Source organism: Aethalodelphis obliquidens, unplaced genomic scaffold, assembly GCF_003676395.1.
Source record: "Aethalodelphis obliquidens isolate GAN/ISIS:26980383/991018 unplaced genomic scaffold, ASM367639v1 scaffold17, whole genome shotgun sequence".
Lineage (NCBI taxonomy): Eukaryota > Metazoa > Chordata > Mammalia > Artiodactyla > Delphinidae > Aethalodelphis > Aethalodelphis obliquidens.
In genome coordinates, this window is record NW_020837961.1 from 4,999,971 (window position 1) to 5,023,016 (window position 23,046).

At 38.7% G+C, this 23,046-nt stretch overlaps 1 protein-coding gene across 1 annotated transcript in view; it reads right to left on the bottom strand.

Annotated features, from left to right (window-relative positions):
* NAF1 (nuclear assembly factor 1 ribonucleoprotein) overlaps nucleotides 1-22,731 on the bottom strand; it is a 38,802-nt gene extending 16,071 nt beyond the window's left edge. Inside the window, exons 1-4 of the mRNA XM_027116860.1 lie at nucleotides 22,354-22,731; nucleotides 19,738-19,906; nucleotides 6,453-6,546; nucleotides 2,993-3,075 (exon numbers count right to left, since the gene is read on the bottom strand). Of these exons, the coding sequence (XP_026972661.1) occupies nucleotides 2,993-3,075; nucleotides 6,453-6,546; nucleotides 19,738-19,906; nucleotides 22,354-22,607 (600 nt within the window). The 5' untranslated portion in view covers nucleotides 22,608-22,731. The remainder of the gene's footprint in view (nucleotides 1-2,992; nucleotides 3,076-6,452; nucleotides 6,547-19,737; nucleotides 19,907-22,353) is intronic.
* Nucleotides 22,732-23,046: the final 315 nt, after the last annotated feature.

Sequence of the window (23,046 nt, forward strand, 5' to 3'; positions counted from 1 at the left end):
ATGAGTTTATTTCAGGGTTTTCTATCCTGTTCCACTGATCTATTGCTCTCTTTTAAAACCTAAAGTTTCTTTAAGTTTTTTCATGTTAAATGTATTCTTCATAAGCATAATTTCTGTGGCTATTTAACACTCTTTTATACATTCAGCAGAATTTATTTAATTTGTCTTATATTGTAGAACACTGAGACAGCTTCCAATTTGTTCAGTGTAAGAACTGATGCCCCGTAATAAATACCTTTATCTGTAAATCTCTGTACTTCAGATTTCCTGAAAATTGATTTGTAAGGAATGGAATTATTGGAGCCAAAAGCATGATTATTATTAAAACTCTTGATTTAAGCTACTAAACAACTTTCCAAATACCTTAGACCAATTTAAACCAACTGCATTAAAAGTACCTATCTTATTACATCCTCAGTTGCTGATTTTTGATTATTAAAGTTCTCATTTGTTAAAAAGTGAAACAAAAAATAACAAAAACAAAACCTGCTTGAACAAATGCTCAAAACTAAATGCAAAGAAATTCAAGTTATATAGATATAACAGGTGATATAGGTTGGTCACTTTTTAAAAATCCCCTAATATTAAAGAACTCACATTAAAAATGGAATTCCATTCACTAATTATCAAGAGGAACTAATCATTATTAGGATTAAAGTGCAAAAGTAGAAATTCAAATCTGAGGTTGCCCTCCTTAAATCAGTGGGAAAGGGGGAGGGAGGGAGGTGGAAGGGGAAAAAAAAAATCAGACCACCTGGGTTGTAAACTCCACTTTGTTCCTTTTTACCTATTGTGATTTTTGAGTAAATGGGGATAATTCCACTTCCTTAGAGTTTCAGTGTATTTTAAAATATACACAAAACATTCGACACTGTAGCTGATCATTATTGTTATTGAAGAGGAGAGGGAAAAGGAAGGACGTGCAAAGGTTTAACATTAAACGTAAAACCAATTTAGTGTCTGGATAATATATGCTAAATATCTAAGAGATTCAATTTCATTTTCTGATCACTGGTTTGTTTAACTGATACTCTCAACCCTCCACACCTCCACCATTATCTTGGGGATTATTTCAAGGTGCTTAGATTTATAATCAAATATTTTTCAAAGACTTGTCACTTCTTGAATTTACAAAGCTTTCTATGTAAAATTTGGAGAGAGATCTAATTTTTCTTTCTAGACTTATACCACATAGCTAAAGTTAAAGACGTAAATATTATATTTTTATCCGACTTGTTCCAAGGTCAAATGACAGAAGGGCTGAGTATTAATATTATTCAGGACTGAAAATTCAAATGTACTGGGGGATATAAGAAATGTGAGTTTAGAGGTTTTCAAAATTAGTGAAGTGTTGAGTATACTGAAATTGAAATTGTCTAAGTTAGCTATTAAAGAAAAAGGAACTGTCATGAAAATCATAAATAAAAGGAATCATGGAAATGATCAGTTTCAATTCAGTCAAGAAGAGCAGGAAGTGCATTTCCCTTGCCTCTGCTACCTGGCCTCCCCTGAGGAGGCACACCAGCCTGCCTGTGCATGGAGAGTTCCCTCCCCAGCAGTGTCCACCCACTTCCACTCCTCTCTCTCTCTCTCAACAGCCTCCAAGGTTAAGCCCCTAGAATCTCTCTAACCCCTTACAAAGGCACCAGCAGTAAATAGGGTTTGCTCTGTATTGCAGTACTTCTTCCTCTGAATCAAAAGCACTGAGATTCATACTTGAAACAAAAGTACTAAGCCTAAGTATTTGAAAGGGAGAAAAGCACAGCACCATCCTTCAGTATTAAAAAGTCTTTCTTCTCTTTGCAAACTTTCTCAAGAATTGCCAAAAAGTATTAGCTCTAGACCCCAATTAATTCTGTTGCTGACTGCTTTGCAATCGTAAGAGACTCATTTCTCTTTGGTAAATAAGTCTGGTGACCTAAAAAGTAGGTAGTGCAGGGTGGCAGGACCCTGATAAAAGCCTGATCCCTTTCTAATTTGTGTTAGAATAGAACAGCAGGAAAAGGCATAGAAAAGGGAAAGTTATGTGAGTTGATCTAATAATATAGTTCAAAATACATGCTTTTTTCTGATTAAACACAAACTATATCTCTCCGAACAAAAAAAGACACCAACTGTTGCTTATCTAGGAAAAAATAAACCCAGAAAGTTGCTTCTCCAAAGATAGCAGCTGGTTTCTTACCTGTTTGTTTTCAACTCAATACATATTTACTCAGCACATATAATTTACAAAGGACTGTACTACACACAGTGGGGAGTCCTGAGGTGAATATAACTCTGTCCCTGCTGCCAGAAAAAGAACACCTGGTTGGTATTTACATTCTTCATCTTGGACGGTTTTACGTCCTCTGCTGACCGCTCTGAATTGTTATTTGCAGGGTAAAATGTGGGGTCTTTCCTCCCTCTTAAGGTTGGACATGCAGCATGTGGGGTTGTTCCATTAGTAAGACGTCAAAAGGGACCCAACCTTTCGATGATACACATATTCATAATTCCCCAGAAAGTGCCTACGGTGACACTTTACTGCTATCACTGAAATCTTTTTCCACTTGAAATATTCCACTCTCAGCTTCCACCTGAGGAAGGCAAAGTCTAAAAAGTTTTGAGAGTCACTATTCAAAGGGCCTCACAAACCAAAAAAGTGTATGAACAACTATGCAGTGGAAAGTCTCCTGCACATAACTGAGTACCTGGAGGAACTGTATCTTATTCAATACACAGACCCACTGCCTGGCAAACAACCTGACAAACATCAGGAAAAATCTGTATACATGTGTATTTAATGACACAAACAGCAAAGGATAATAAGCAGTATTAAACCAATGTAAAGGCAGACACGAAGTACTGAAGAAAATCGGGAATGTACTAAAATTTGAGAGCTCTAGATTGCTCATGTACTAAAATTAATAAACTTTTTAAGACAGTGAAAGTCAGAAAAACCAATCAACAAAGAAACAGGATAATTAGTAGGATCTGAATATTTTTTACAAACCTTTCCTGCTGCCTGTCGATCACTTTTAAAAACTACAGTCTCCTCATTAACTGGAGGTACGTTAGTCATAGATTCAATTATTACTGAAAATGAAACAAAAAGATTATTTCAAGATTTAATCAGAAGATAATGTAGAATTTAAATGAGAATTTAGGCTTTAATTCCAACATAATTTAAAATGAAATTTAAGGTGGGATAATATACCTCAGTAACTATTTCTCTTGGATAAAAAAACAAAGTCTATTTATTACCAAGTAGCACAGGGAAATAAATTCTACATTATTTTATTTTATATGAAACCTACAGTTCCAAGAAAAAAAATTAAAGTACAAAATCTCACAGAAAATTGGAATCATCCATTAAGACAACAAATTCAAGCTGATCATTTTCTCAAGCAATTTTTACCCTAAAAAGAATAATCTCACATTTAGTCACTAACTCCTGTTTTAGAAGAAATTAGTCTTCTTTCTCACCCTAGAAATTCTTTTCTGCAAAGCACTGATTACTTACTGATATATGAAAAAGTTAGATTTCACAAATATATTTTCCTCTGAACAGCTGAAGTAAGAATGATAGAACTCCCAGTAATTTTTATCATTTCCCTTCTCAAAAGGCAAAAAGCATTATTCCACTGGTCTAGCAGAATCTCCAATTCGTTAAGTGCCACAAATGTCAAACAACCAATCTACCACAGCAAAGAGGAAAACAAACATACATACCTCAAACAGACACACACACACACACACACAATAGGTTCTTAGAAAATTAAAGCAACAAACAAGAATACTCTGTTACATTAAACAGATAATGCCATCTCCACTTGGAAAATTAGTGGAAATATTGAAGTATTTCCACTTGAATATCCACTTGAAATATTAGTTCAGATTATTAAAATCCACTCAAAGATTTTCAATTGTATCCCAATTAATTTCAAGAGCTAGTGCTTCTAAGTTCTGAACATGCACATAAGGAACAGATCACAGGTCAACAATTTTTGAGTTAGATCTGCTCCTGGAATAAAGATGACAAGGATAGGTAATAACAGTGAGCAAAATTTATTCTCAGTCTTCTCTCCCTCCCAATCCCCGTCTCAAGGAGTCAAAAATTACATGAAAATTAAAAATCACCTAATCCAAAACCCTCATTTTATAGAAAGGTAAGAAAACAGTACTCAAGACATTAACATGATTACATGGTCAAATCCAGACAGAGCTATCACCACAACCTAGTGGACTAATACTTATTGTACACTCCTTTCTGTAAAAGGTCCAAATAGTGTTAGATGTTTTAAGCTTTCCAAACAGAGTGTGCAACAAGCATTTATTGATACAACAGTAACATGTGCTGTTTGATTCATTACTCTTTATTCCCACCAGGCTGAAAATTTTGTTAGTCTATTAAGATGTGTTATTCAAAACAGTATCCTCGAAAAGCGTTAGTCCATGTATATCCTATAGTTTACATTTCTTTCCCTTGAGAATAAACATTATGACCTAAATTTCTTCTATCTACATCAAGTCCAATAAATTCCTGTCTGACTTATTTGTGCATATTAAATACCATAAGATAATTCAAAAACTAGTAAATATAATGACTCAACAGTGATGTAAAGAGTTTTAATTATGATTTTTGTAAAAAAGTTTCATTTTAATTGGAATTTTCATTAATAAACTGCAAAATTAGATAAGAATTAATTTTTAAAATGGTGATATGGACACATAAAAAGATCAAAAAGACAGATTTCCATTTCTACCATTGACTGATCACAAGAGCAAGTGACCTGAATTTTTTTTTTTAAGACCTTATTCTTTTTTTTTTTTTTAATTAATTTATTTATTTTTGCTGTGTTGGGTCTTCGTTTCTGTGCGAGGGCTTTCTCTAGTTGTGGCAAGTGGGGGCTACTCTTCATCGCGGTGCGCGGGCCTCTCATTATCACGGCCTCTCTTGTTGGGGAGCACAGGCTCCAGACGCGCAGGCTCAGTACTTGTGGCTCACGGGCCTAGTTGCTCCGCGGCATGTGGGATCCTCCCAGACCAGGGTTTGAACCCGTGTCCCCTGCATTAGCAGGCAGATTCTCAACCACTGCACCACCAGGGAAGCCCCAACCTGAATTTTTCTATGCCTCTTAAGTCATAAACTAAGGACTGGTGAACAATTTAGGCCTTTTCCCAGTTCAAAAACCCTAAAACTTTGGGACTTCCCTGGTGGTCCAGTGGTAGAGAATCCACCTTCCAATGCAGGGGACGTGGGTTCGATCCCTGGTCGGGGAACTAAGATCCCACATGCCATGGGGTAACTGGGCCCATGTGCTGCAAATTACAAAGCCCACACGCTCTGGAGCCTGCATGCCACACTAGAGAGAAGCCAGCATGCTGCAACGAAGAGCCCGCGCACCACAACGAAAGACCCTGCGTGCCGCAACTAAGACCCTACACAGCCATAAATAAATAAATAAAATATTTTTAAAGAAATCCTATGACTTTGTCAACTCTGAGTCCTATTTTTAGGAGTCTATTACTAGAGAGGTAATGGTAGTGACATTAATTTCAAAGTCTCTCCTATACGTACTTCACATCCTGGGGCTAAAAGAAATCTGTAGAATCTAGTTCCCATGTATCCCAGTGGGTTCATATTTCATGATATTAATATCGGTGTTAAATCACAGAACTTTCTAATTTACATGTTTATAAGATAAAATCAAAGGCAATAGGCAGATTACCGGTCCTCTACCCACCACCCCACAAACAAAAAAAGACATCCACACCCTAATCCCTGAACCTGTGGATGTTACTTTATGTTAAAAAGGAGACCTTGCCGATGTGATTAAGGTTAAGGAGCTTGAAACGGGAGATGATCCTGGATTATGTGGGTAGACCCCACCTAAGGAGTCCTTAAAAGCAGGGAACGTTTTCCAGGCTGCAGTCAGAGGGACACGTGATGAGGAAAGAAGGTCAGAGAGAAGCTACATTATGGGCTTTGAGAATGAAGGGAGGGGGCCATGAGCCAAGGAAGGCGGCAGCCTCTAGATGTTGACAAGGTCAGGAATATGAGGATTCTCCCTCAGAGCCTCCAGATAGGAACTCAGCCTGATGGACCCCTTGATTTTAGCCAGTGGGACCCATATCACACTTCTGGCCCACAGAACTGTAAACTAATAAATGTGTTGTTTTAAGCCACTAAATTTGTAGTAATTTAACAGCAATAGAAAATATACCAAATCAAAGAAATTCTGGAGAAGTATGTCAGTAAAAGCACACTTTAAATTTTTTATAAAGACACTGTATTTATGTATTACTTGTATAAGCAAAAACTAAATTTATCTGTTCAAACCTAATGACTGTAAAATGAAGTGTTATTACATCTTTCAGAGAAAATTTACCAGTCATTAAGTCTTTGATTTCATTATTAGTACATGCTTGGTTATAAATGATAATTCTTATTAATAAAAATATTTACATACCTAATTGTTCAATAATACTTGAAACCATCCCAAGAGGCTTTAATTCAATACCTTCAGGCAGAACAATAGTGAGTTCTTCAACAGTAGGTAGTTCCTGAAATATAAGAAAGTATTAACCTTCCTCCAGCTTCAACAAGTTAACTTTTAAAAAAAGGACGGTTTCCATGTAGAGTGCTACACCCGTTTCTGAGACATAACATTAAGTACTTGTCATCTCTTGGATGTTGTCCTTTTCAGTGTCTGAGCATTTCTCCCCGCTTCAACATCTCCCCACCTAAGTGACTCGAGCGATCTAGTGTCTACAGCCTAACCCATAAGAACACAGGCCTGAAGACCATTCTAGATTTTCCTAATCATACTTGAACAAGAAACCACCCTCCCCCTACCCCCAAAAACTGCTGTTAAGGAATCCAAGGTAAAGAAAAGAGACAACTCACATAGTAACTCCCAGAGACATTCCATTCGAAGAGAAATATTTCCAGTTTCTCCACACAAGGAGAGTTCTCTGAGCTGCCTTAATGTGGTTGGTTAATTAATTTGACTGTGGTTAAACAGCTAAACAGAGAAACAGCTAACTTTTCTGGGACTGTGTGAAAGAGATGAATTTCTGGCCTCTTCAAGAAAAAGTACAGAATTCCTGGAAACAGAATGTAAGCTTCAGTCCAAAAAGTTGTGAAGGTGTTGCCTGATTATCTTCCCTGTCTAGGTTAAAATCCAAATTTTTTTTACATCTAAAGATTTCTCTTTTCTGACCCAGCTGTTAACTGAATGTCAGCTGCTACAGAAACTAGATATTGAAGTAGAGATGAAGTTGAAGAGAAATCTAAGAATAAAGCAGACCTTAGGCATTAAATTAAATAAACAGAGCTTTCTATTCTTCACCTTTGCTAAATGATCACAACTGATTCTTCGAAGGAAGTTTTTCCTTAAGAAGGGCTTGAAAGTGCAAAGATCTTATTAATGGCACGTTGGGGTTAGTTTGAGAGAAAAAAGGTAACTTTGGGAGAAATGTTAGAAAAGACAGGAAAACCTAAATTATACAGTACATTGCAGATGAGCATATCCTGGGTAATCATTTTCCTCTATGGGAACTCAAATCGAGGTTTTTAACAAAATCACTTAACCAGAGCGAAAGCATAACTTTCTTCTGCGGATGCTACCTTCCGATCAAGAAGTAGTTATGAAAAGCCACATTAAGGGTCTCAGCCAGCTCATTGCAGAAGACGTATCTCTGTATGGTTAGCCTGGCCTGTGTTGAAGGAAATGATTGTGTTTTATATGTCGGAATTTCCCTGAGTACTTTTAAGGAGAGGACGACCGCTTGTCATTTTATCATATTAAATATGAAAAGCCTTTTCTTGGCAAAGACCATGGTTTGAAAATGCTCCATGTGTGTATCAGAATAGAGAAGGGGGTTCAGTTGTTAGAACAAACTGGTAAATGTGGCATGGAACAGCCTTGTTTAAGAAGTTCTTAGCTGAAGAAACCCCGTACCCTATGAAATATGAGACTGGAGGACTATAATGCTGGGAGCTGCAGGCAGGAGGCTTTAGTGATAGAGGGCAATGTGACAGGCATCTCACAAGGACTCTGGCTCTGAGAGTAGCGCCTCCTACAAGAGGCGAATGGCAGCTTCTAATGCAGCAGCACAGTGATGAAATCTGCCCCGCTGCCTCACCAAATTATAGTTAAGGTCTAGAGCAAAAACTTTCATTCCTTCTGGACTGTGATAAAGCCCGCTGGTTAAATAAAGCCAGGACTGTGTAGGTAGAGGAAAGGAAGAAAAGAGGAAATGCTGTTAGATCTTTTATGAAAACCTCTGAACTGGGTAGAAGGGCAGATTGTATGCCGTTAACACTTAGGACACAAAATCAGCACTATTCTCAAATAAATAAATGCTATTTGACCACAAAATGGAAGGCTCCTTGTTTTGTGTGTTCTATTAGGAGGAATTTAAGGCCCATGCAATATAATTATGTTTTGGTACAAACCTAAACTCTGGTACTATTTTGATCTTTTTTAACTTTAAAGTACAGAAGTTATACATGTCCCTTTTTTAAAAAAAATAAAAACTGAAGTAGTATAGAAGGATACGAAGTAAAAAGCAAAAATTTCCCCCACCCTATTCCTTTCAACCTTCCAGTTCCTCTCCATAGATAGCTGTTAACAGTCTTTCAAATACACTTACTAGACGGACACAAACTTAACATTTAACTTTGATATGTTTCACTTAATTAAAGTACCCACATTGTAATATAAGCTATCCTTTTTATCTGTCTTCCACATCTTTCTACACCAAAACATAAGTATCTATTTTATTTAAACACTCTTACAGTTCCACTGTATAGATGTCCTAAAATTAGTATACCAATCACCTGATACAACATTTATCTGCAGTTTTAATTTTTATCATTACACAAAATGATACAATGAACGTTCTTTAAAACATATCTTTGTGTAACTCCTATGATAAATTCTTCTAAGTGGAGCTGCTATATCCAAAGGTATAAACATTTTTAATTTTGACAGATACTGCTAAATTTCTTTTCAAAAAGGTTACATCAATTCACACTTCCACGAAAAATGTATGAGAGATTTTCCTACATCCTTGCCATCACTGAGAAGCAAACTTTAAATCTTTGCCCATCTGATAGGTCTAAAACAGTATCTTGCCTTAATTTGATTTTCTTCATTAATCAGGACGACATGTTTCCTGGCTACCTGAGTGTGTTTATGAATTGCTTGTATACTTTATACACATTTCTTTTGGAAGGTTTATCTTTTTATCAATTTATAAGAAAACTTTGGGGTTTTAAGAACATTTGCTCTTTATCAACTACGTAGCAAATATCCACTCCCTTAACTTCTCACCATGTTTTCTGGCATTTAAGTTGTTTACTAAACTGGCATTTGACTACACCAAATACATCAATCTTTTCATTTTTTTCGATTTTAAAACTCGTGTCACATTTAGAAAGACCTTCCCTATACTAAGATGACTTAAAATTCACTGACACTTTCATTGCTTCTCTAGTTTCAAATTTTAAAATTGTCTGAACACAAGAAAACACCATGCTGAGATTTATGTCTAGTGATTTTCTTGTGTATTCACTGTATTACCATATTTTCAAAAAAAAGTAAGTCCTCCTCCTCCTTTTCAATATTAGTATATCGCATTTTTCACTTTTCAAATGACACTGGTTGGTATGACCACAATAAAATTGTGATGATAGTGAGCATGATGTCTGACTATTAGGAATGTTTCAAATGGTAAGCATAATAATGCATTTTGATTGGAACTTTTTATAAGGTTAAGAAAAGTATTCACCTATTCCTATTTGTGTGTGTTTGGTTTTTTAAAATCAGAAATGACTGTTGAACTTTACCAAATGCCCTTTCATCATCTTTTGATATCATCACCACATAATTTACTGTAAGTTGAGCAGGTCAGACTACAGGGTCTAATGGAGTCCAGATGTCCTGCTCTAAGGACATCTATGAGACATCCAGCATGAGGGAGACAAGGGAAGGTAAACAAAGCCAGAATATCTGTAGTGAGGCAGGGACTCACACCTGTGGTCAAAACACAGTCTGGGAGACTCCCTTAACTCCTGTTACTACCCTGTTTCAAACCTATGTACTAACAGAACAAAAAGTTTTGCCTTCAAATGGGGAGGATCTCTGATCTCATGTAGAACCAAAACTTAGAACACAGACACCACACTTCTAATTCCAATTCAGCTACCCCAGTACTCTGTAATGGGGGAATGCATGCATAGTTCTGAGATTCCTCAAAAAGGCCAATGAAGGCATCACACTGCTTCTTGATGGTAAAAGACCCTACCTATAAAAGCGATATGCATAAAGTCTCTATACCAAATGTTCTGCAGAACACAAAAGGTATATAAAGAACCAAATATTATACATATAACTTGTTAAGAGAAAAGTGAAATCAGCCTAGTGCAATTCCAGGTCGAGATCAAGAAGTAAAACCAGCCTTGTATAATTCCAGGTTAAGAGCCTGTTCTGGAGCCTTTGAACGTCCAGTTAAGTCAAGCAATATATTTGCTTTGGAAATAGCATTTTGGGGACTGAATCAAGGGAGAAAAGAGATATTAGCTCCTCTTAAACGAGGATACTAGGAGAGGAGAAGGAAAAAGGGGGAGAAAAAAATCTCCCAAACTCCCTCAACAATTCATCCAAGGGATGTGCTTTCCACGAAGATTTTTGGCAGGTTTGAAGGCAGAACTTTAGAAGGTTCAAAGGGAAACTTTCTGGACTACAATGTCAGACCATTAATACAAGATCTGATCTTGATATGTAGATGTCACAAGTTACCTTATCTACTAATTTAAAGAACTACTAATCTAAAGAACTGCACCACCACCAAGCCTAGTCACTCTTCATCAAATTATCCTGCGGCTTTGCTCTCTTGTAAATACATTACTGTCTAACATACTATTTACCTGCTTAAAGTCTTTCCCTAACCAGACAATAAATCCATCAACAACTATAGGTACCAGGTCTGCCTTGCTTGTTGCTATAGTAGGAACAATGGCGAGCACATAGTAGGTGCTCAGTAAAATGAACTGGCTTAGCTCATCAGTCCAAGCTAAAAAAAATCTCAGAAGAGGTCACAGACTTTTTCAGTCAGAGCAGAAATTAGATAATGAAAATACAATTCTTAAAATTCAAAAGAGAATCCTCAAGGAATGAAAAGGACCTCAACCCGACCTTCTCAGTAACAAAGTAAAAAAGGCAGGCTTCCAATTAAGCTTCACTGCGCAGGACTGATGCACAGATACCTCAGCTTTGCAGTGTCAAACATTACTACAGCCATTAGATTAACACCTGGCCCGCTAATAACACAGAAGCTGCCCTGGTAAGATAATGAATGAATCTGCTCTGTCTCATAATCTCCTTCAAACAAAAATCAAGCACTTTGCTTTTCCAGGAGTGGAGAGAGGATGTGTGTGTGTGACAGAAACGAGGAGAAACACAGACACACTCCAATAACCAAAAACAAGGGGCCAGAACACATATTAAAGTACACTACAGCCTTGACAGTGCAGAGGATATAAAGAATCAGAAATAAGAGGCATAACGATAAACTAAAAAACTGAAGGAAGAGCTGATGAGGGAAATCCGGACCCTTCATCATATAAACAAAATCAAGTGCAATGAAAACAAAAGATTAGAAGGCTATTTACAGCCGCTTAGGAAGATTAACATATGAGCCTAGTTTACCTACAACCCCCATGGAAAGATTAATGAGGGAGTAGAAAAGACTCCTTCTATTCTGCTTATCCAATACAAGACACTAATTACATTTGATTATTTAAATTTAATTAATTAAAAGTAAATAAAATTTGCACTGCAGTCTTCAGTCATACTGGCCACATGCAAGTGCTCTGTAGCTATGGTATGAAGACAGGGTCACTATAGGACATTTCCATCACTGCAGGAAGATCTACTGGACAGCACTGCTTTACACTCTCACACAACCATAGAGCCCTCCATTACTAAATATATACCCAGGTAAAGGAGGACCAATCTATTTTCGGCCATTAATACAAGTATAATTTTAAGGCCATATTATTGACATCACACACCATATTAGGTGTGAACACTAACCTGAATACTCCACTGGCAGAAATGAAAGTGTGTGATAAATCCCTGTTGTCATCATTGTTATTTTCCAAAATTAAAAACAAACTAACAACTGTTTTGGATGTACAGTATCTGCAACTAGATATAAATATCTATGCACTCATTTAAATAAAATTAATATTATCTTTATTGATCCAAAAATCAAAGAAAAGTAAAAACAGTTTTTATGGATATATTTATTCAAAATGTTTACATGTAATGACAAATTTAACAACAAAGAGTAGACAAGGAAAGGAAGAAAAGTATTTCACTCGCATCATCAGGCAAAGAAAAAAGTCACAGCATTTGGCAAATGAACTCCTGAAATTCAACATACTAAAGAAATCCAATCCTCTACTCTGACACACTCTATACCTCCAAGTCAAAGGCTTTACTAAAAGGCAATGTAGGGTTTCTTACAGTAATGTAGGAAAGCGTAAATTAGATGACAGAATCAGCCTCTACCATGACAAATTATCCTATATTATTCAGAAAGGAAATAATCAGGAAGTCCAAATGATCAAATTCCAATGCTGCTAAGCAGGCCTCCACAACAGTAACTAGAAACAGAGCTGCCTGGAATCCACCTGATGCTAGTTCTGAATCTGCTCCTCTCCACTCACTACTTCAGGCTTCTTAGCTATAAATAGTGAGAAACTAAGCAAAAAAAGTTCTGAATAATTCACACAAGTGATTAACAATACAATTTAAAAAAATGTTTAACAGCATGCAATCAAAAAGACAGAACATTAATACAGAAATTACATACCAGACTTGAACAAAGTTACTCTGATTCTGGAGAACAGATGCTCACAGCTATGGCATTAAAGAAATGCAAGGTCCTAACCACATTTCTCAAGCAGGCGTGAAAGATCAACCACTGTCTATCAGAAGTATGATTATATTCTGATTCTCAGACATCTTTATGGCCTACATGGTTGCTCAGTTAAACGAAAATTCAAATGAGAAGCACTGAACATTAAAAATCCACCCTATTGAAAATTAAACTGTAGACACACCAGTCAAAAAACAGTGCCTAAAACTTCCAGCACAAAAACGGAAGGAGCTAATGGGTCAAAAATGGCCCTCCGAGAAGACAGTCATACCTTACAATGGTCTTGACTTCCCTAGCTCTATGAAGACTTATCACTGGGGTAGGGGGAAAAAATCAGTAACTTATGATCTTTTGAGGTAAAATTACCTAAAGAACCTTGATTTGGGTTTTCACTCACAAATACAGAAAAAGGGCAGCAGATAGTGGGAAAGGAATCAAACATTCCAAATGGCAACAAATCCTTTCGGTGCCAGTTTGGGGAGAACTTTAAAAAGTGAGGAAAGTGGAATGAAGTTATCTGACCACTTTCTCATGTTACCCAAGAACAGAGGACATGCACGTGGAGGCCAATTACCTGATGCTATTAGGTGAGCCTTCACTTTTCAGATATGGTTGGAAAGTAGGATCCAATCTCTGGAGTACTGAGAGCCAGGATTGTTAACTTTTTTTTCCTATAACTGGTAAAACATATTGGAAAAAAGAATGGATTAGGTCTCTACACTGTGAGTCAACTAGGACTTCATATAACATTTAGTTGGATTCATCAACTTCTCCACAGAAAGTACTTTTACAACATTCCATGGAACTCATCTACTCCTTTAGCCATCACCAACAAGCATTAATTTGCCCTCATCAATTACCCTATCATATATGACACTAGATTCACATTAGCCCATTAAATATTTTCACCTAAAAGTTGAAAGTGAACACTTCTTTGAAATGTCTTTATATTCTCTTATCTTCTTTATATTCTCCTTTTGTAGTAAACTACAATGTTCTCATCCCATCTTTCTCTAAAATTATTGTCACAAAAACAAAGCTCATAAGAATACTCTCGAAAGTTAACTGGCATAAATATAAAGTAAAATAAAATCATAATCCATCTCCATAAGAAAAAACCTTCAATGACGAATATAAGCCTAAGCATTATCTTTTATGTTAACTGAGGAGTCCGTACCTCACGGAATCTAAGACGCTGACTTTATATACCACAAAATTAAAAGCACTGCCAAGAAACTGTGAAGCTAATCACTGCCATCAATTATTAGTCCCAACTTTTCAGAAGTGTGAAAAGGTTAAAAAGTATCCATTTTAGAATTGAAAACACTCCCATGGATGATGAGTGAACAAAGAAACATTTCCTGAGCCCCTACAGCGTAACCAACACCGGGGACACAACTCCGCTGCGACAGACTTGGTTCTTTCACTGGGAAATTTCCTATCCTGCTCACCTGTCCGTTTCTATGGAGATCCTATCCACCTTTCAATCTAAGGTCAAGCCACGATGTGTTCCCTGACCACTGCACTGCAACTCATCTCCCCTTCCACTCACTCCTTCAGCTTCCTGTACCTGGTACAATTCACTGGGCATTCAGTCATCAACTCTGTTGTTACTCTGCTTTCAGCCAAGTGTGTATGCTCACTCTCTAGCTGGAGTCTTCTCTACAGACATTTGTCTTTATTCTCTAAAAACAATCACAACTCACTTATTAAATCTACTGGGGATGGAGAAAGCTAATAAATGGAATGTTTCTGTGTAATAATGATCATATACATGTATATACACAGGGTATATATGGATACTCTACTGAATAAATCAGTATTTATTCAGGATTATTTGTGCTTCATACAAGCCTTACTGAAAAAACTGTGCAATGAAGCACAAAATCTTAATTTTTTAAAAAATCTGAGCACTGTTTTTAAAAAGCACCAAGTATTAATGAAAACCTACCTCCTCTCAAGTATATAAGCCATTTCTTAAATATCAGGTATTTTGAGAATGCTAGTAAGTGCCATCGGTATTCTAAGATATGATATAATAATTCCAGATATACTAAAGTCATAAAAAGCTGAAGTTGAACAAGGCCTGCATTTAGGACAAAACTCATCAACCAAGTTGGGCCCTGAAAACACCACATTCAATCAACGATTATTAACTGTAGAACAAGGTGCAATACAATTTCAAGATGGTGGGAAGTCAAAAATGTGAAATAATCCACTGTAACTTCTGACCACTTGAGGTGGCCCACGTATTTCCATATCCTCACGTTAGGATAAGGGTCTGCACTGCCAGAATCAGAAAAAGTGTACTCACCCTAACTACAACTATAAGGGTCAACCTAATTATACTGCATTTGTATGTTACCTATATTATACTGTATATTGTATATATACATACATTGCATTTGTATATTGCCTATATACTGTATATTGTAAATTACATACCATATATTGTGTATATATATGGTATATATACAACATAATATAGGCAGTCTCTAAATTATGAAGGTAAATTTACCAAGAATTGCCTACAAGCATTAAGTTTTTTTCTTGGTCATGTTATATTACATGTATAAATACACATTATCTATATTGCAGTATTATTTATGTTTTATCCCCAAAAGCACTGTGATTATAATTTTAAAATATTAAGTAAAAACTTCAGGTTTTCAATAGGTACTAATTTATACAATTCATTTCTGATTAAGACTTTGCAATGTCACAATCCCATGAATGTCCTTATGATTCTAAATTTTAATTACATCAGATTTATTTGAAAGAACAGTTAAGAACATAAATTGATGAGAAACTTCTTCAAATAGAACCTAATTTTCCAATTCACTGAAACACTGAATAAACCCTATGTGGTTTAATGTAGTTCCAAAACTGTAATATGCATACTGCTTTATATTTACTGTATAGATTACATATTAATATAAACCTTCTCAGCATTAAAGGGTTTATGTTCTAAAAGAATGATTCCACTTGGTTAACTTTGTCATATATTATGTAATTGTGACATTAAGAAAAAAGCCAATTAAGTCTATTCTCCTTTCCAATGCCTCTATGGCTGACCAATCCCTCATTTTTCCTCTTCCTCTCATCTTTTTTTAAAACAAGTTATAACCACATCTCGTCATCCCAAGAGATTGTTGCAACTGTTTAAATCTAGTGCCACAACTACTGAGCCTGCACTCTAGTGCCCGCGAGCCACTACTGGAGCCCGCGTGCCTAGAGCCTGTGCTCCGCAACAAGAGAAGCCACCGCAATGAGAAGCCCGCGCACCGCAACAAAGAGTAGCCCCCACTTGCCGCAACTAGAGAAAGCCCACACGCAGCAACAAAGACCCAACACAGCCCAAAATAAATAAATTAACTAAAATTTTTTTAAAAAGCAACTGTTTAATTCTAAAAGAACAATCTCGAGGTTACCTCACTGTAGCTCCCACATTCTTACAATGAGAGATCCGCAATAGCTAGTAGGTAGATCACCAGGACCTAACTTTGCAACAATGGAAAAGATTTAAAAAGCTCGACCCAGGAAGGCAACATTCCTGTTTGACAAACAGGCTAAATGGAGGTAAAAATTAAGCTCGGCATGCCTGAACAACAATAGCAAACAGCCTAGCATATGAGATACTTCATAAAGAGGTAGGACATAAAACCGGGCTAAACTGGGCATGTTTATGTTCTAAAGATCTCAATGATCCAGCACAAACTCTGAAACTGGTATTAACTGTTTGGCCCATTTTAATTTATGTATGCCTTTTGGCAAAGACAACACAGAATATTTCTCTCATCTTCTTCAGAATTTCATTAGGAAATTAAATTAATAGACTACACAGAGCAAACAGTTCCGCTGCACAACCCCTGCTGCCTAAGAAGACACACACCAGTAGACCTGAACAAATGGCACATTCAATACCAGCCAGAGCTAGTTGTAACAAAGGAGGGGATGCTTCCCAGGAAGCGCGGACTGCCGTCTTCTGAAAAAAGACAAATCTAAGCTGTCATAGTCAGGAAAGAATATGGCGCTAATAGCCAGCTCGTGGAGAAGTTTAAAGTAGGAGAGACCAGACGTACAGCCAGGAGCAAGAAGAGGAATGCAGGTGTAAGCGAGAATTAAAAAGATGACTCTGCAGGCAAACAGAAGAAGTGAGTCAGGAAACAAGAATATGACACTTGGATCGATGAGAGTCCCAAGAAGCGTACAAAAGAAACAGCATGGCCATCCACAAGAGCTAGCTTGGTTCCCGATGGCTTTCCTATCCAAGTAAGTTTCCAACAAATCCCCCTTCTCTTGATGCAATTTGAGGGTCTCTGTTGCCGCCACAAGAGTCCAATGTAAGTCATGTGATTAACTGCTCCCAAGTATTATTATTTCCCTCTTCCCCTCCACAGAAGATAAATACTATTACTGACAGAACAGCAACCCCGTCTGAAGTGTTCTAAGCCTCCCTTTCCTGTGACCGAGAACCCATTCCTTGTGGTTTGCATGGGGTTGAAAACACCCACCCAGCTCCCGCCCTCCTCAAATTCCACACGCTCTCACGCTTCCTTTCTGTCACCTGGCTCTCACACTCACCCTGTGCTTTCTCTCAAGCACACACTTTCCTACACACTCTCCACAAGAAGAGCAGTGCCTAGGTAACTCATGTCCAGGCAATCCGAATACCCATCTCACTAGACTCAATTATTTGTTCAGGCCTGAGTACCGAGCCCCCGGTAAACCAGCACAAGTTCTCTCCATGGCTTTCATACAGGAGTATCAGTGGCCAAGCCACCAGCCCTGCGCAGAAACACCTACAGAGCAACAGAAAAAGAGCAGAGTCCTAAAGATACTGAGTACTTGTAGCCACACCATCCTTGGTGTTCAGGGCCAAGTCATTCTCTTCCCTTGAACTTCAGAGCTAAAGTCCTGAAGGAGTCCTCAGATACTCTTTCAGACCCTAAGTCAAAAAGATTTAGGGCAGACCAGAGAACTCATTCCTGCACCTAGCTCTGGCACCAGAGTGGCTTAAAAGACTAGGAACTTCAAGTACATTTATTTCCTAATCATGAAAATATAAAGTAAACAGCTAGTTAAGAACCCAAAATTTAAAAATAAAGACTATAATTGCCCCTTCCATCCTTCCCAAAGATCCTTCAGAACTGGCACAAAAAGGAACAGAGCAGCACACTACTCCAAGTTTTAAAAGCTAACATACTTTCCTTCCCAGCAAAAATGCAATTTTCTGATATGAGCCAAGCATACACTCACAATTCAACAGCACTTCCAGCAAGTGACTGTATTTGTCTCTGCTTCATTTACTCTCTCTCTCTCTCTCTCTCTCCAGTAGGTACTATGACAGCAGAAAGGGGATGGGTCTTGTTTACAGCACTTGGCATATGGCAGGTGTGCTGTAATAGTTTAAAAGTGGGTGAATGTAAGATGCCTGTTCACTCACCCATTCTACAATCACATATTACCGTTGACTGAGAACCCCACAACCGAAAAGCACTCTGCTGGGCACTAAGGGAACCGCGAAGACCAGGTCTGAACTCAGTCCTCAAGAACGTGGTTCCTGGCCTCTATGGACACAGACCCTTTTTGACTTTCTGATGAAAATACGAGCACTCTATCCAGAAAAATACCTAAGTATATTGACTAATATTTTGCATTAAATTCCAAGGGAAAAATTCTAGGTCTAGTAAGATAAATAAGAAAATGAAACACATACATAAATCAAAGTACTGTGGTCCTTTATTTGTTGACTCTTATACTCTAAGAGAGAACTTAAATAAAAAGGTGATCAAGATACAGGGAAAAGATCAAGTTTCCCAATACTTTCAGAAAATAGTCATAAGTTGGGAGAGGCTTTGTGTAAAAAGACCACTGACAGAGATCAATGTCTATACTAGGGAAATATAAATTAATGATGAAGTTGCATACAAATCCAAGGGTTCTCAATACATGAGGTGTTAAGTGAGATAGGAAATTTCTTACGAGAAAAAGGAAATAATATCGAGTGAATACAGTCATGAAAAGGTGCCTGAATGACTCTAGGCTTTAAAATTTTTTTTCAAATCTTGCTTTACTACTTCATTGATTTAAGTATTATATCATTACAGTCAGTGATCATTAAGGTTTTTAAAAGCTTTAATAACTAAAGTACACGTGGGAGTGGGGAGAATAAACATGTGGCAATATCCTGTGAAATTCTGAGAAGACTTTCCTCTTGGATCATAAGGTTTCATTCAACCAGACTACCATCAACCTCCTAGTAACAGCTTAGAAGGAAATAAGCACACAAGAGTTAAATTTATAGACCAAACCTATCAAATGTCAATACCAATCCACAATAAACAAGTTTTTTCCAACTGTAATAATGAAAACACTGCAAAAACTTCAAGTAAATATAAATCCTCAAAAGTGCAACCGACCTAATTTCACTATTTCTCTAAATGCAGTCGATTAAAAAGATAATTTCAATTGCTACTTAGCAAAATTTCCTGAGTTGTAGAGCAAAAAAAAAAAAAATCTTTACACTCTTTAGGGAAGATAAAAAATGAAAAGCAGCAAGCCAAACTGGATGCCCAGCACAACTGTCAAATGTTAGCGTTGGAAGCAACCTGAGAAATTATTCAGATCAATACTTTCTTTTACTTAAGAAAGCCAAGGCATGGCAAAGGTATGACCAATAAAAGCTGAGAAAGGTATTCAAATTTATGGAGCAGATATAGGCCAAATGAGATCAATACTGGTACCATAAAATATTTTAGAACATGCAAATTAAGTTCAGTAACAAATCTAAGTACTTACACTCAGAAGTAACTCATCTTTTGTTTTAAGAGGAAAATTCTTATTTTCCTTCTCAACTTGTAAATCATCTTCTCCATCTGACAGCACTGCAGGGAGGGATATACGGGATGAAGACGATGAGGATGATGATGAGGAAGAAGAGGAGCTTGAACTATCGGAATCTGTTTCACTGTAGAGAAGAAAAAAATTGAAAACAGTACAAAAGCATTATTATGAGGGTACCAAAATACGATTATTCAACTAGGAAATATCTACCTTACTAGATGTTTATGGCTGCTGTTCAAAAGCTTAGCATTTCGAAACTGACTATGGTATTTGGAAAGCAGTCTTTAATCCATTGATCACAAAATCCCTGCTATAACCCAAACCCTCTTATTACAACTGCCTCACGTGTCATGCCACAGTCTGAATATAATTAAGCATGTGACAAATCACTGACAGACGAGAATTCTGGGAAAGGCACCTCTCTTATTAGTCACCAAGGACCAAATCACAACTAAGCCAAGAGAGTTTCTTCTCAGTCTTCAATTTGGAAACTCCTCAAAGTTACTAACCATGCTGAACACTACTCTCTGAAATCTCCTTTAGCCCTTGACTTCCACAGCAATTCTCAGTGCCAGTAACTCTCCTCTTAAATTGTTTGCTGGTAGCCACTTCAGCTCCTTGTATGTACTGTTTCTAAGAGTCCCATCCTCATGTTCTCTTCTTTCTCTGGTACTCTTTCCATGGATAACCTCATCCACTCCAATGAGCTCAATCATTACCAATGTGCAGATAACTCCCAAATCTTCAGCCTTGATATCCCCAGGCTCCTCTCCTGATCTCTAGCTGCTTACCAGCAACTGTGGTATGAATGACCTATACATGTCTCACACTCACAAGTTAAAAGAAAAAAGTGCATTCTCCTTACTAAATCTGCTTCTGTCTTCGAGCTTCTACTTTTATTTCATTGTTTAGTCCTCAATCCAGTCACCAGAGGTGGAAACCTTGGAATCATTTCAAGCTATTGCATTCTCAGTCAACGATAAAACTGGTAAACGTGACTCCTATTCCGCTAGAAAAATCTGAATACAGAGTGTGTATTAGGTGATATTAAGGAATTAGGGTTCATTTTACTATGATTTATAATGACATGGTGGTTATGTAAAAAGTATTTTATCAGAGATGAATAGTAAAGAATTTACAGGTAAGGTGGCATGCTGTCTGAAATTTGTTTTAACACTACCAGGTTAAAAAAAATGTTAGAAATGTTAGATAAAACAAAGTTAGCAAAATAATGGAAAGTGTCAAGTTTGGTGATGAGTATATGTTCATTCATTGTATTACTCTCTGTACTTTGTATGAGTTTGAAAACATCCATATTAAAAAGTTCAAGTAAGTTTTATCTGTAATCTGATGTTCAAATTTACATGTCCATACCAGAATTGTCCTCTGAACTCTAAACTCATCATCCTACTGCTTACATGACATCTCCAATTTGTTGTGAGGGAAACCTCAAATTAACTGTCCGAAGTTAATACTCCTATTGGTCTACAGCCCCCATCCCAGTAAACAGCACCACCATCCACCCAACTGATGCCTCTCTGACTCGGCCACTACAACATCTACTAGCGACCCTGATCAGGGAGATGTCAAAATATTCAATCCAAACATGGTCACATCGTGGACTAACGGAACATCTTTCCAACTGCTTCCACACTAACCCTGCCCATTCTGCTTTCACTCTTGAGCCCAGTTCAATTCCTTATCCACAGAGCAAAACATCAGGACGTTAACCTGAGCATGTCAATTATCTGCTCAAAAATTCTTCAATAGTTTCTCCACCCATTAGAATTAAAACTTTATCATGGCCAGAGGGTCCGACCGGGTTGGGTTCTCCTGTTACTTTCTCAGTGCCTAGCTTGTTCCTTCGTGGTAACTGTCACCAACTCATTGGCTGATTGGTATGTTTACTTTTATTTTTCGTTCCTCTCAGCAGAATGCAGGGCAGGGGTAGTATCTATTTTGTTAATGGTCTTGTCGCACAAGACACAGTCAAACACTTGTAGACGATGTGCAGCGTGGTGTAGTAACGTCACGCCGAAGTCCCCTCCCTCCACAAAACTTTCATATTTAAAAGACACCGCGAGAGAGGGGGGAGGTGGCTCATAAAACCTACGGAAGCCTGCAGTAACACTAAAATAACAATATTTCGCTAATTTCATTAATAATTCCTCACCAGAAAGCTTCTACGAACAAAACTGCCGGGACCCAACTTGTAAACACATAAAATCCTTCTCCTGATGCTCCAATTATCTGGCTCCACAAACAAGCGCACACACTAAACTGGATGGGGAAAAGTCGGCTCTGCCCCAAACTATAAGCTATAACCACCAAGGACACGCCACACGACTGGTCACGGAACAACCCTATATCCACAGATTTCCTATACTCTAGCTGAAAACGATATGGTGTACACAAGACCCCCAGACTTCGGGGACGAGGGGCCCTGACAGCGATGCTCAGACCCCGAGCGCGATCCACAGGGGGCGGCGAGGAACGCGCCCCGGCTCCCCGGGCCCTCCCGCTCCCCGAACCCGCCCCGGGCCCCGCGCCCCGGACCGCCGGGCGCCCGACCTGTCCGAGTCGGAGTCCGAGTCGGAGTCCGACGTCTCCAAGCTGCTCCCTCCGCGATGCGGCTCCGGGAGCGACGGCGGGGCGAGCTGAGGCGGCTGCTCCCCCGCAAGGTCCGGGGCCCCCTCGTCCGCCCCCGGTGCTGCGACCGGAGCGGGGTCCGGAGCCGGCACGGCCAGACCTTGGTCAACCCCGACGCCGGCGCCACCGAATTTCAGAGTTTGCAGCTGAGCGGCGGCGGCCTCCACCACCTCCATGGCGCCGCGCTCGGAGCGCCCGCGCAGGGAGATACACCACCTCGGCGGCGGAGGCGACAACGAAGCGCTGGGCCGCTTCCCGCGCGGCTCGGGGAGCTGCACGCGAAACAGCGCGCGGAACCGTCCGGAGACGTACCCCCGCCGTGCACGCAGCTGCACTTCCGGCAGCGCGTGACGTAGAGAGACGCGACGGCGTTCTCTGGGGCGGGGCGGGGCGGGCGGGGCCGGGGCCGGGGCGGGGCCGCAGGCCTTTGCAGCCTGGACTGCGGGGTCCGAAAGCCGCCCAATTTCCTGCGTCTTGGGAAGTGCGTCTCACTCCGCAAAGAGGGATGGAGAGACTTTCCTGCAGCTGCTGCAGGATCTGGGACAATTCCGCGGAGGCGGAGACTGGTAGGAGGGATGACAGGACAGGGAGATGCCTGATGGGCCGAGACCGTAC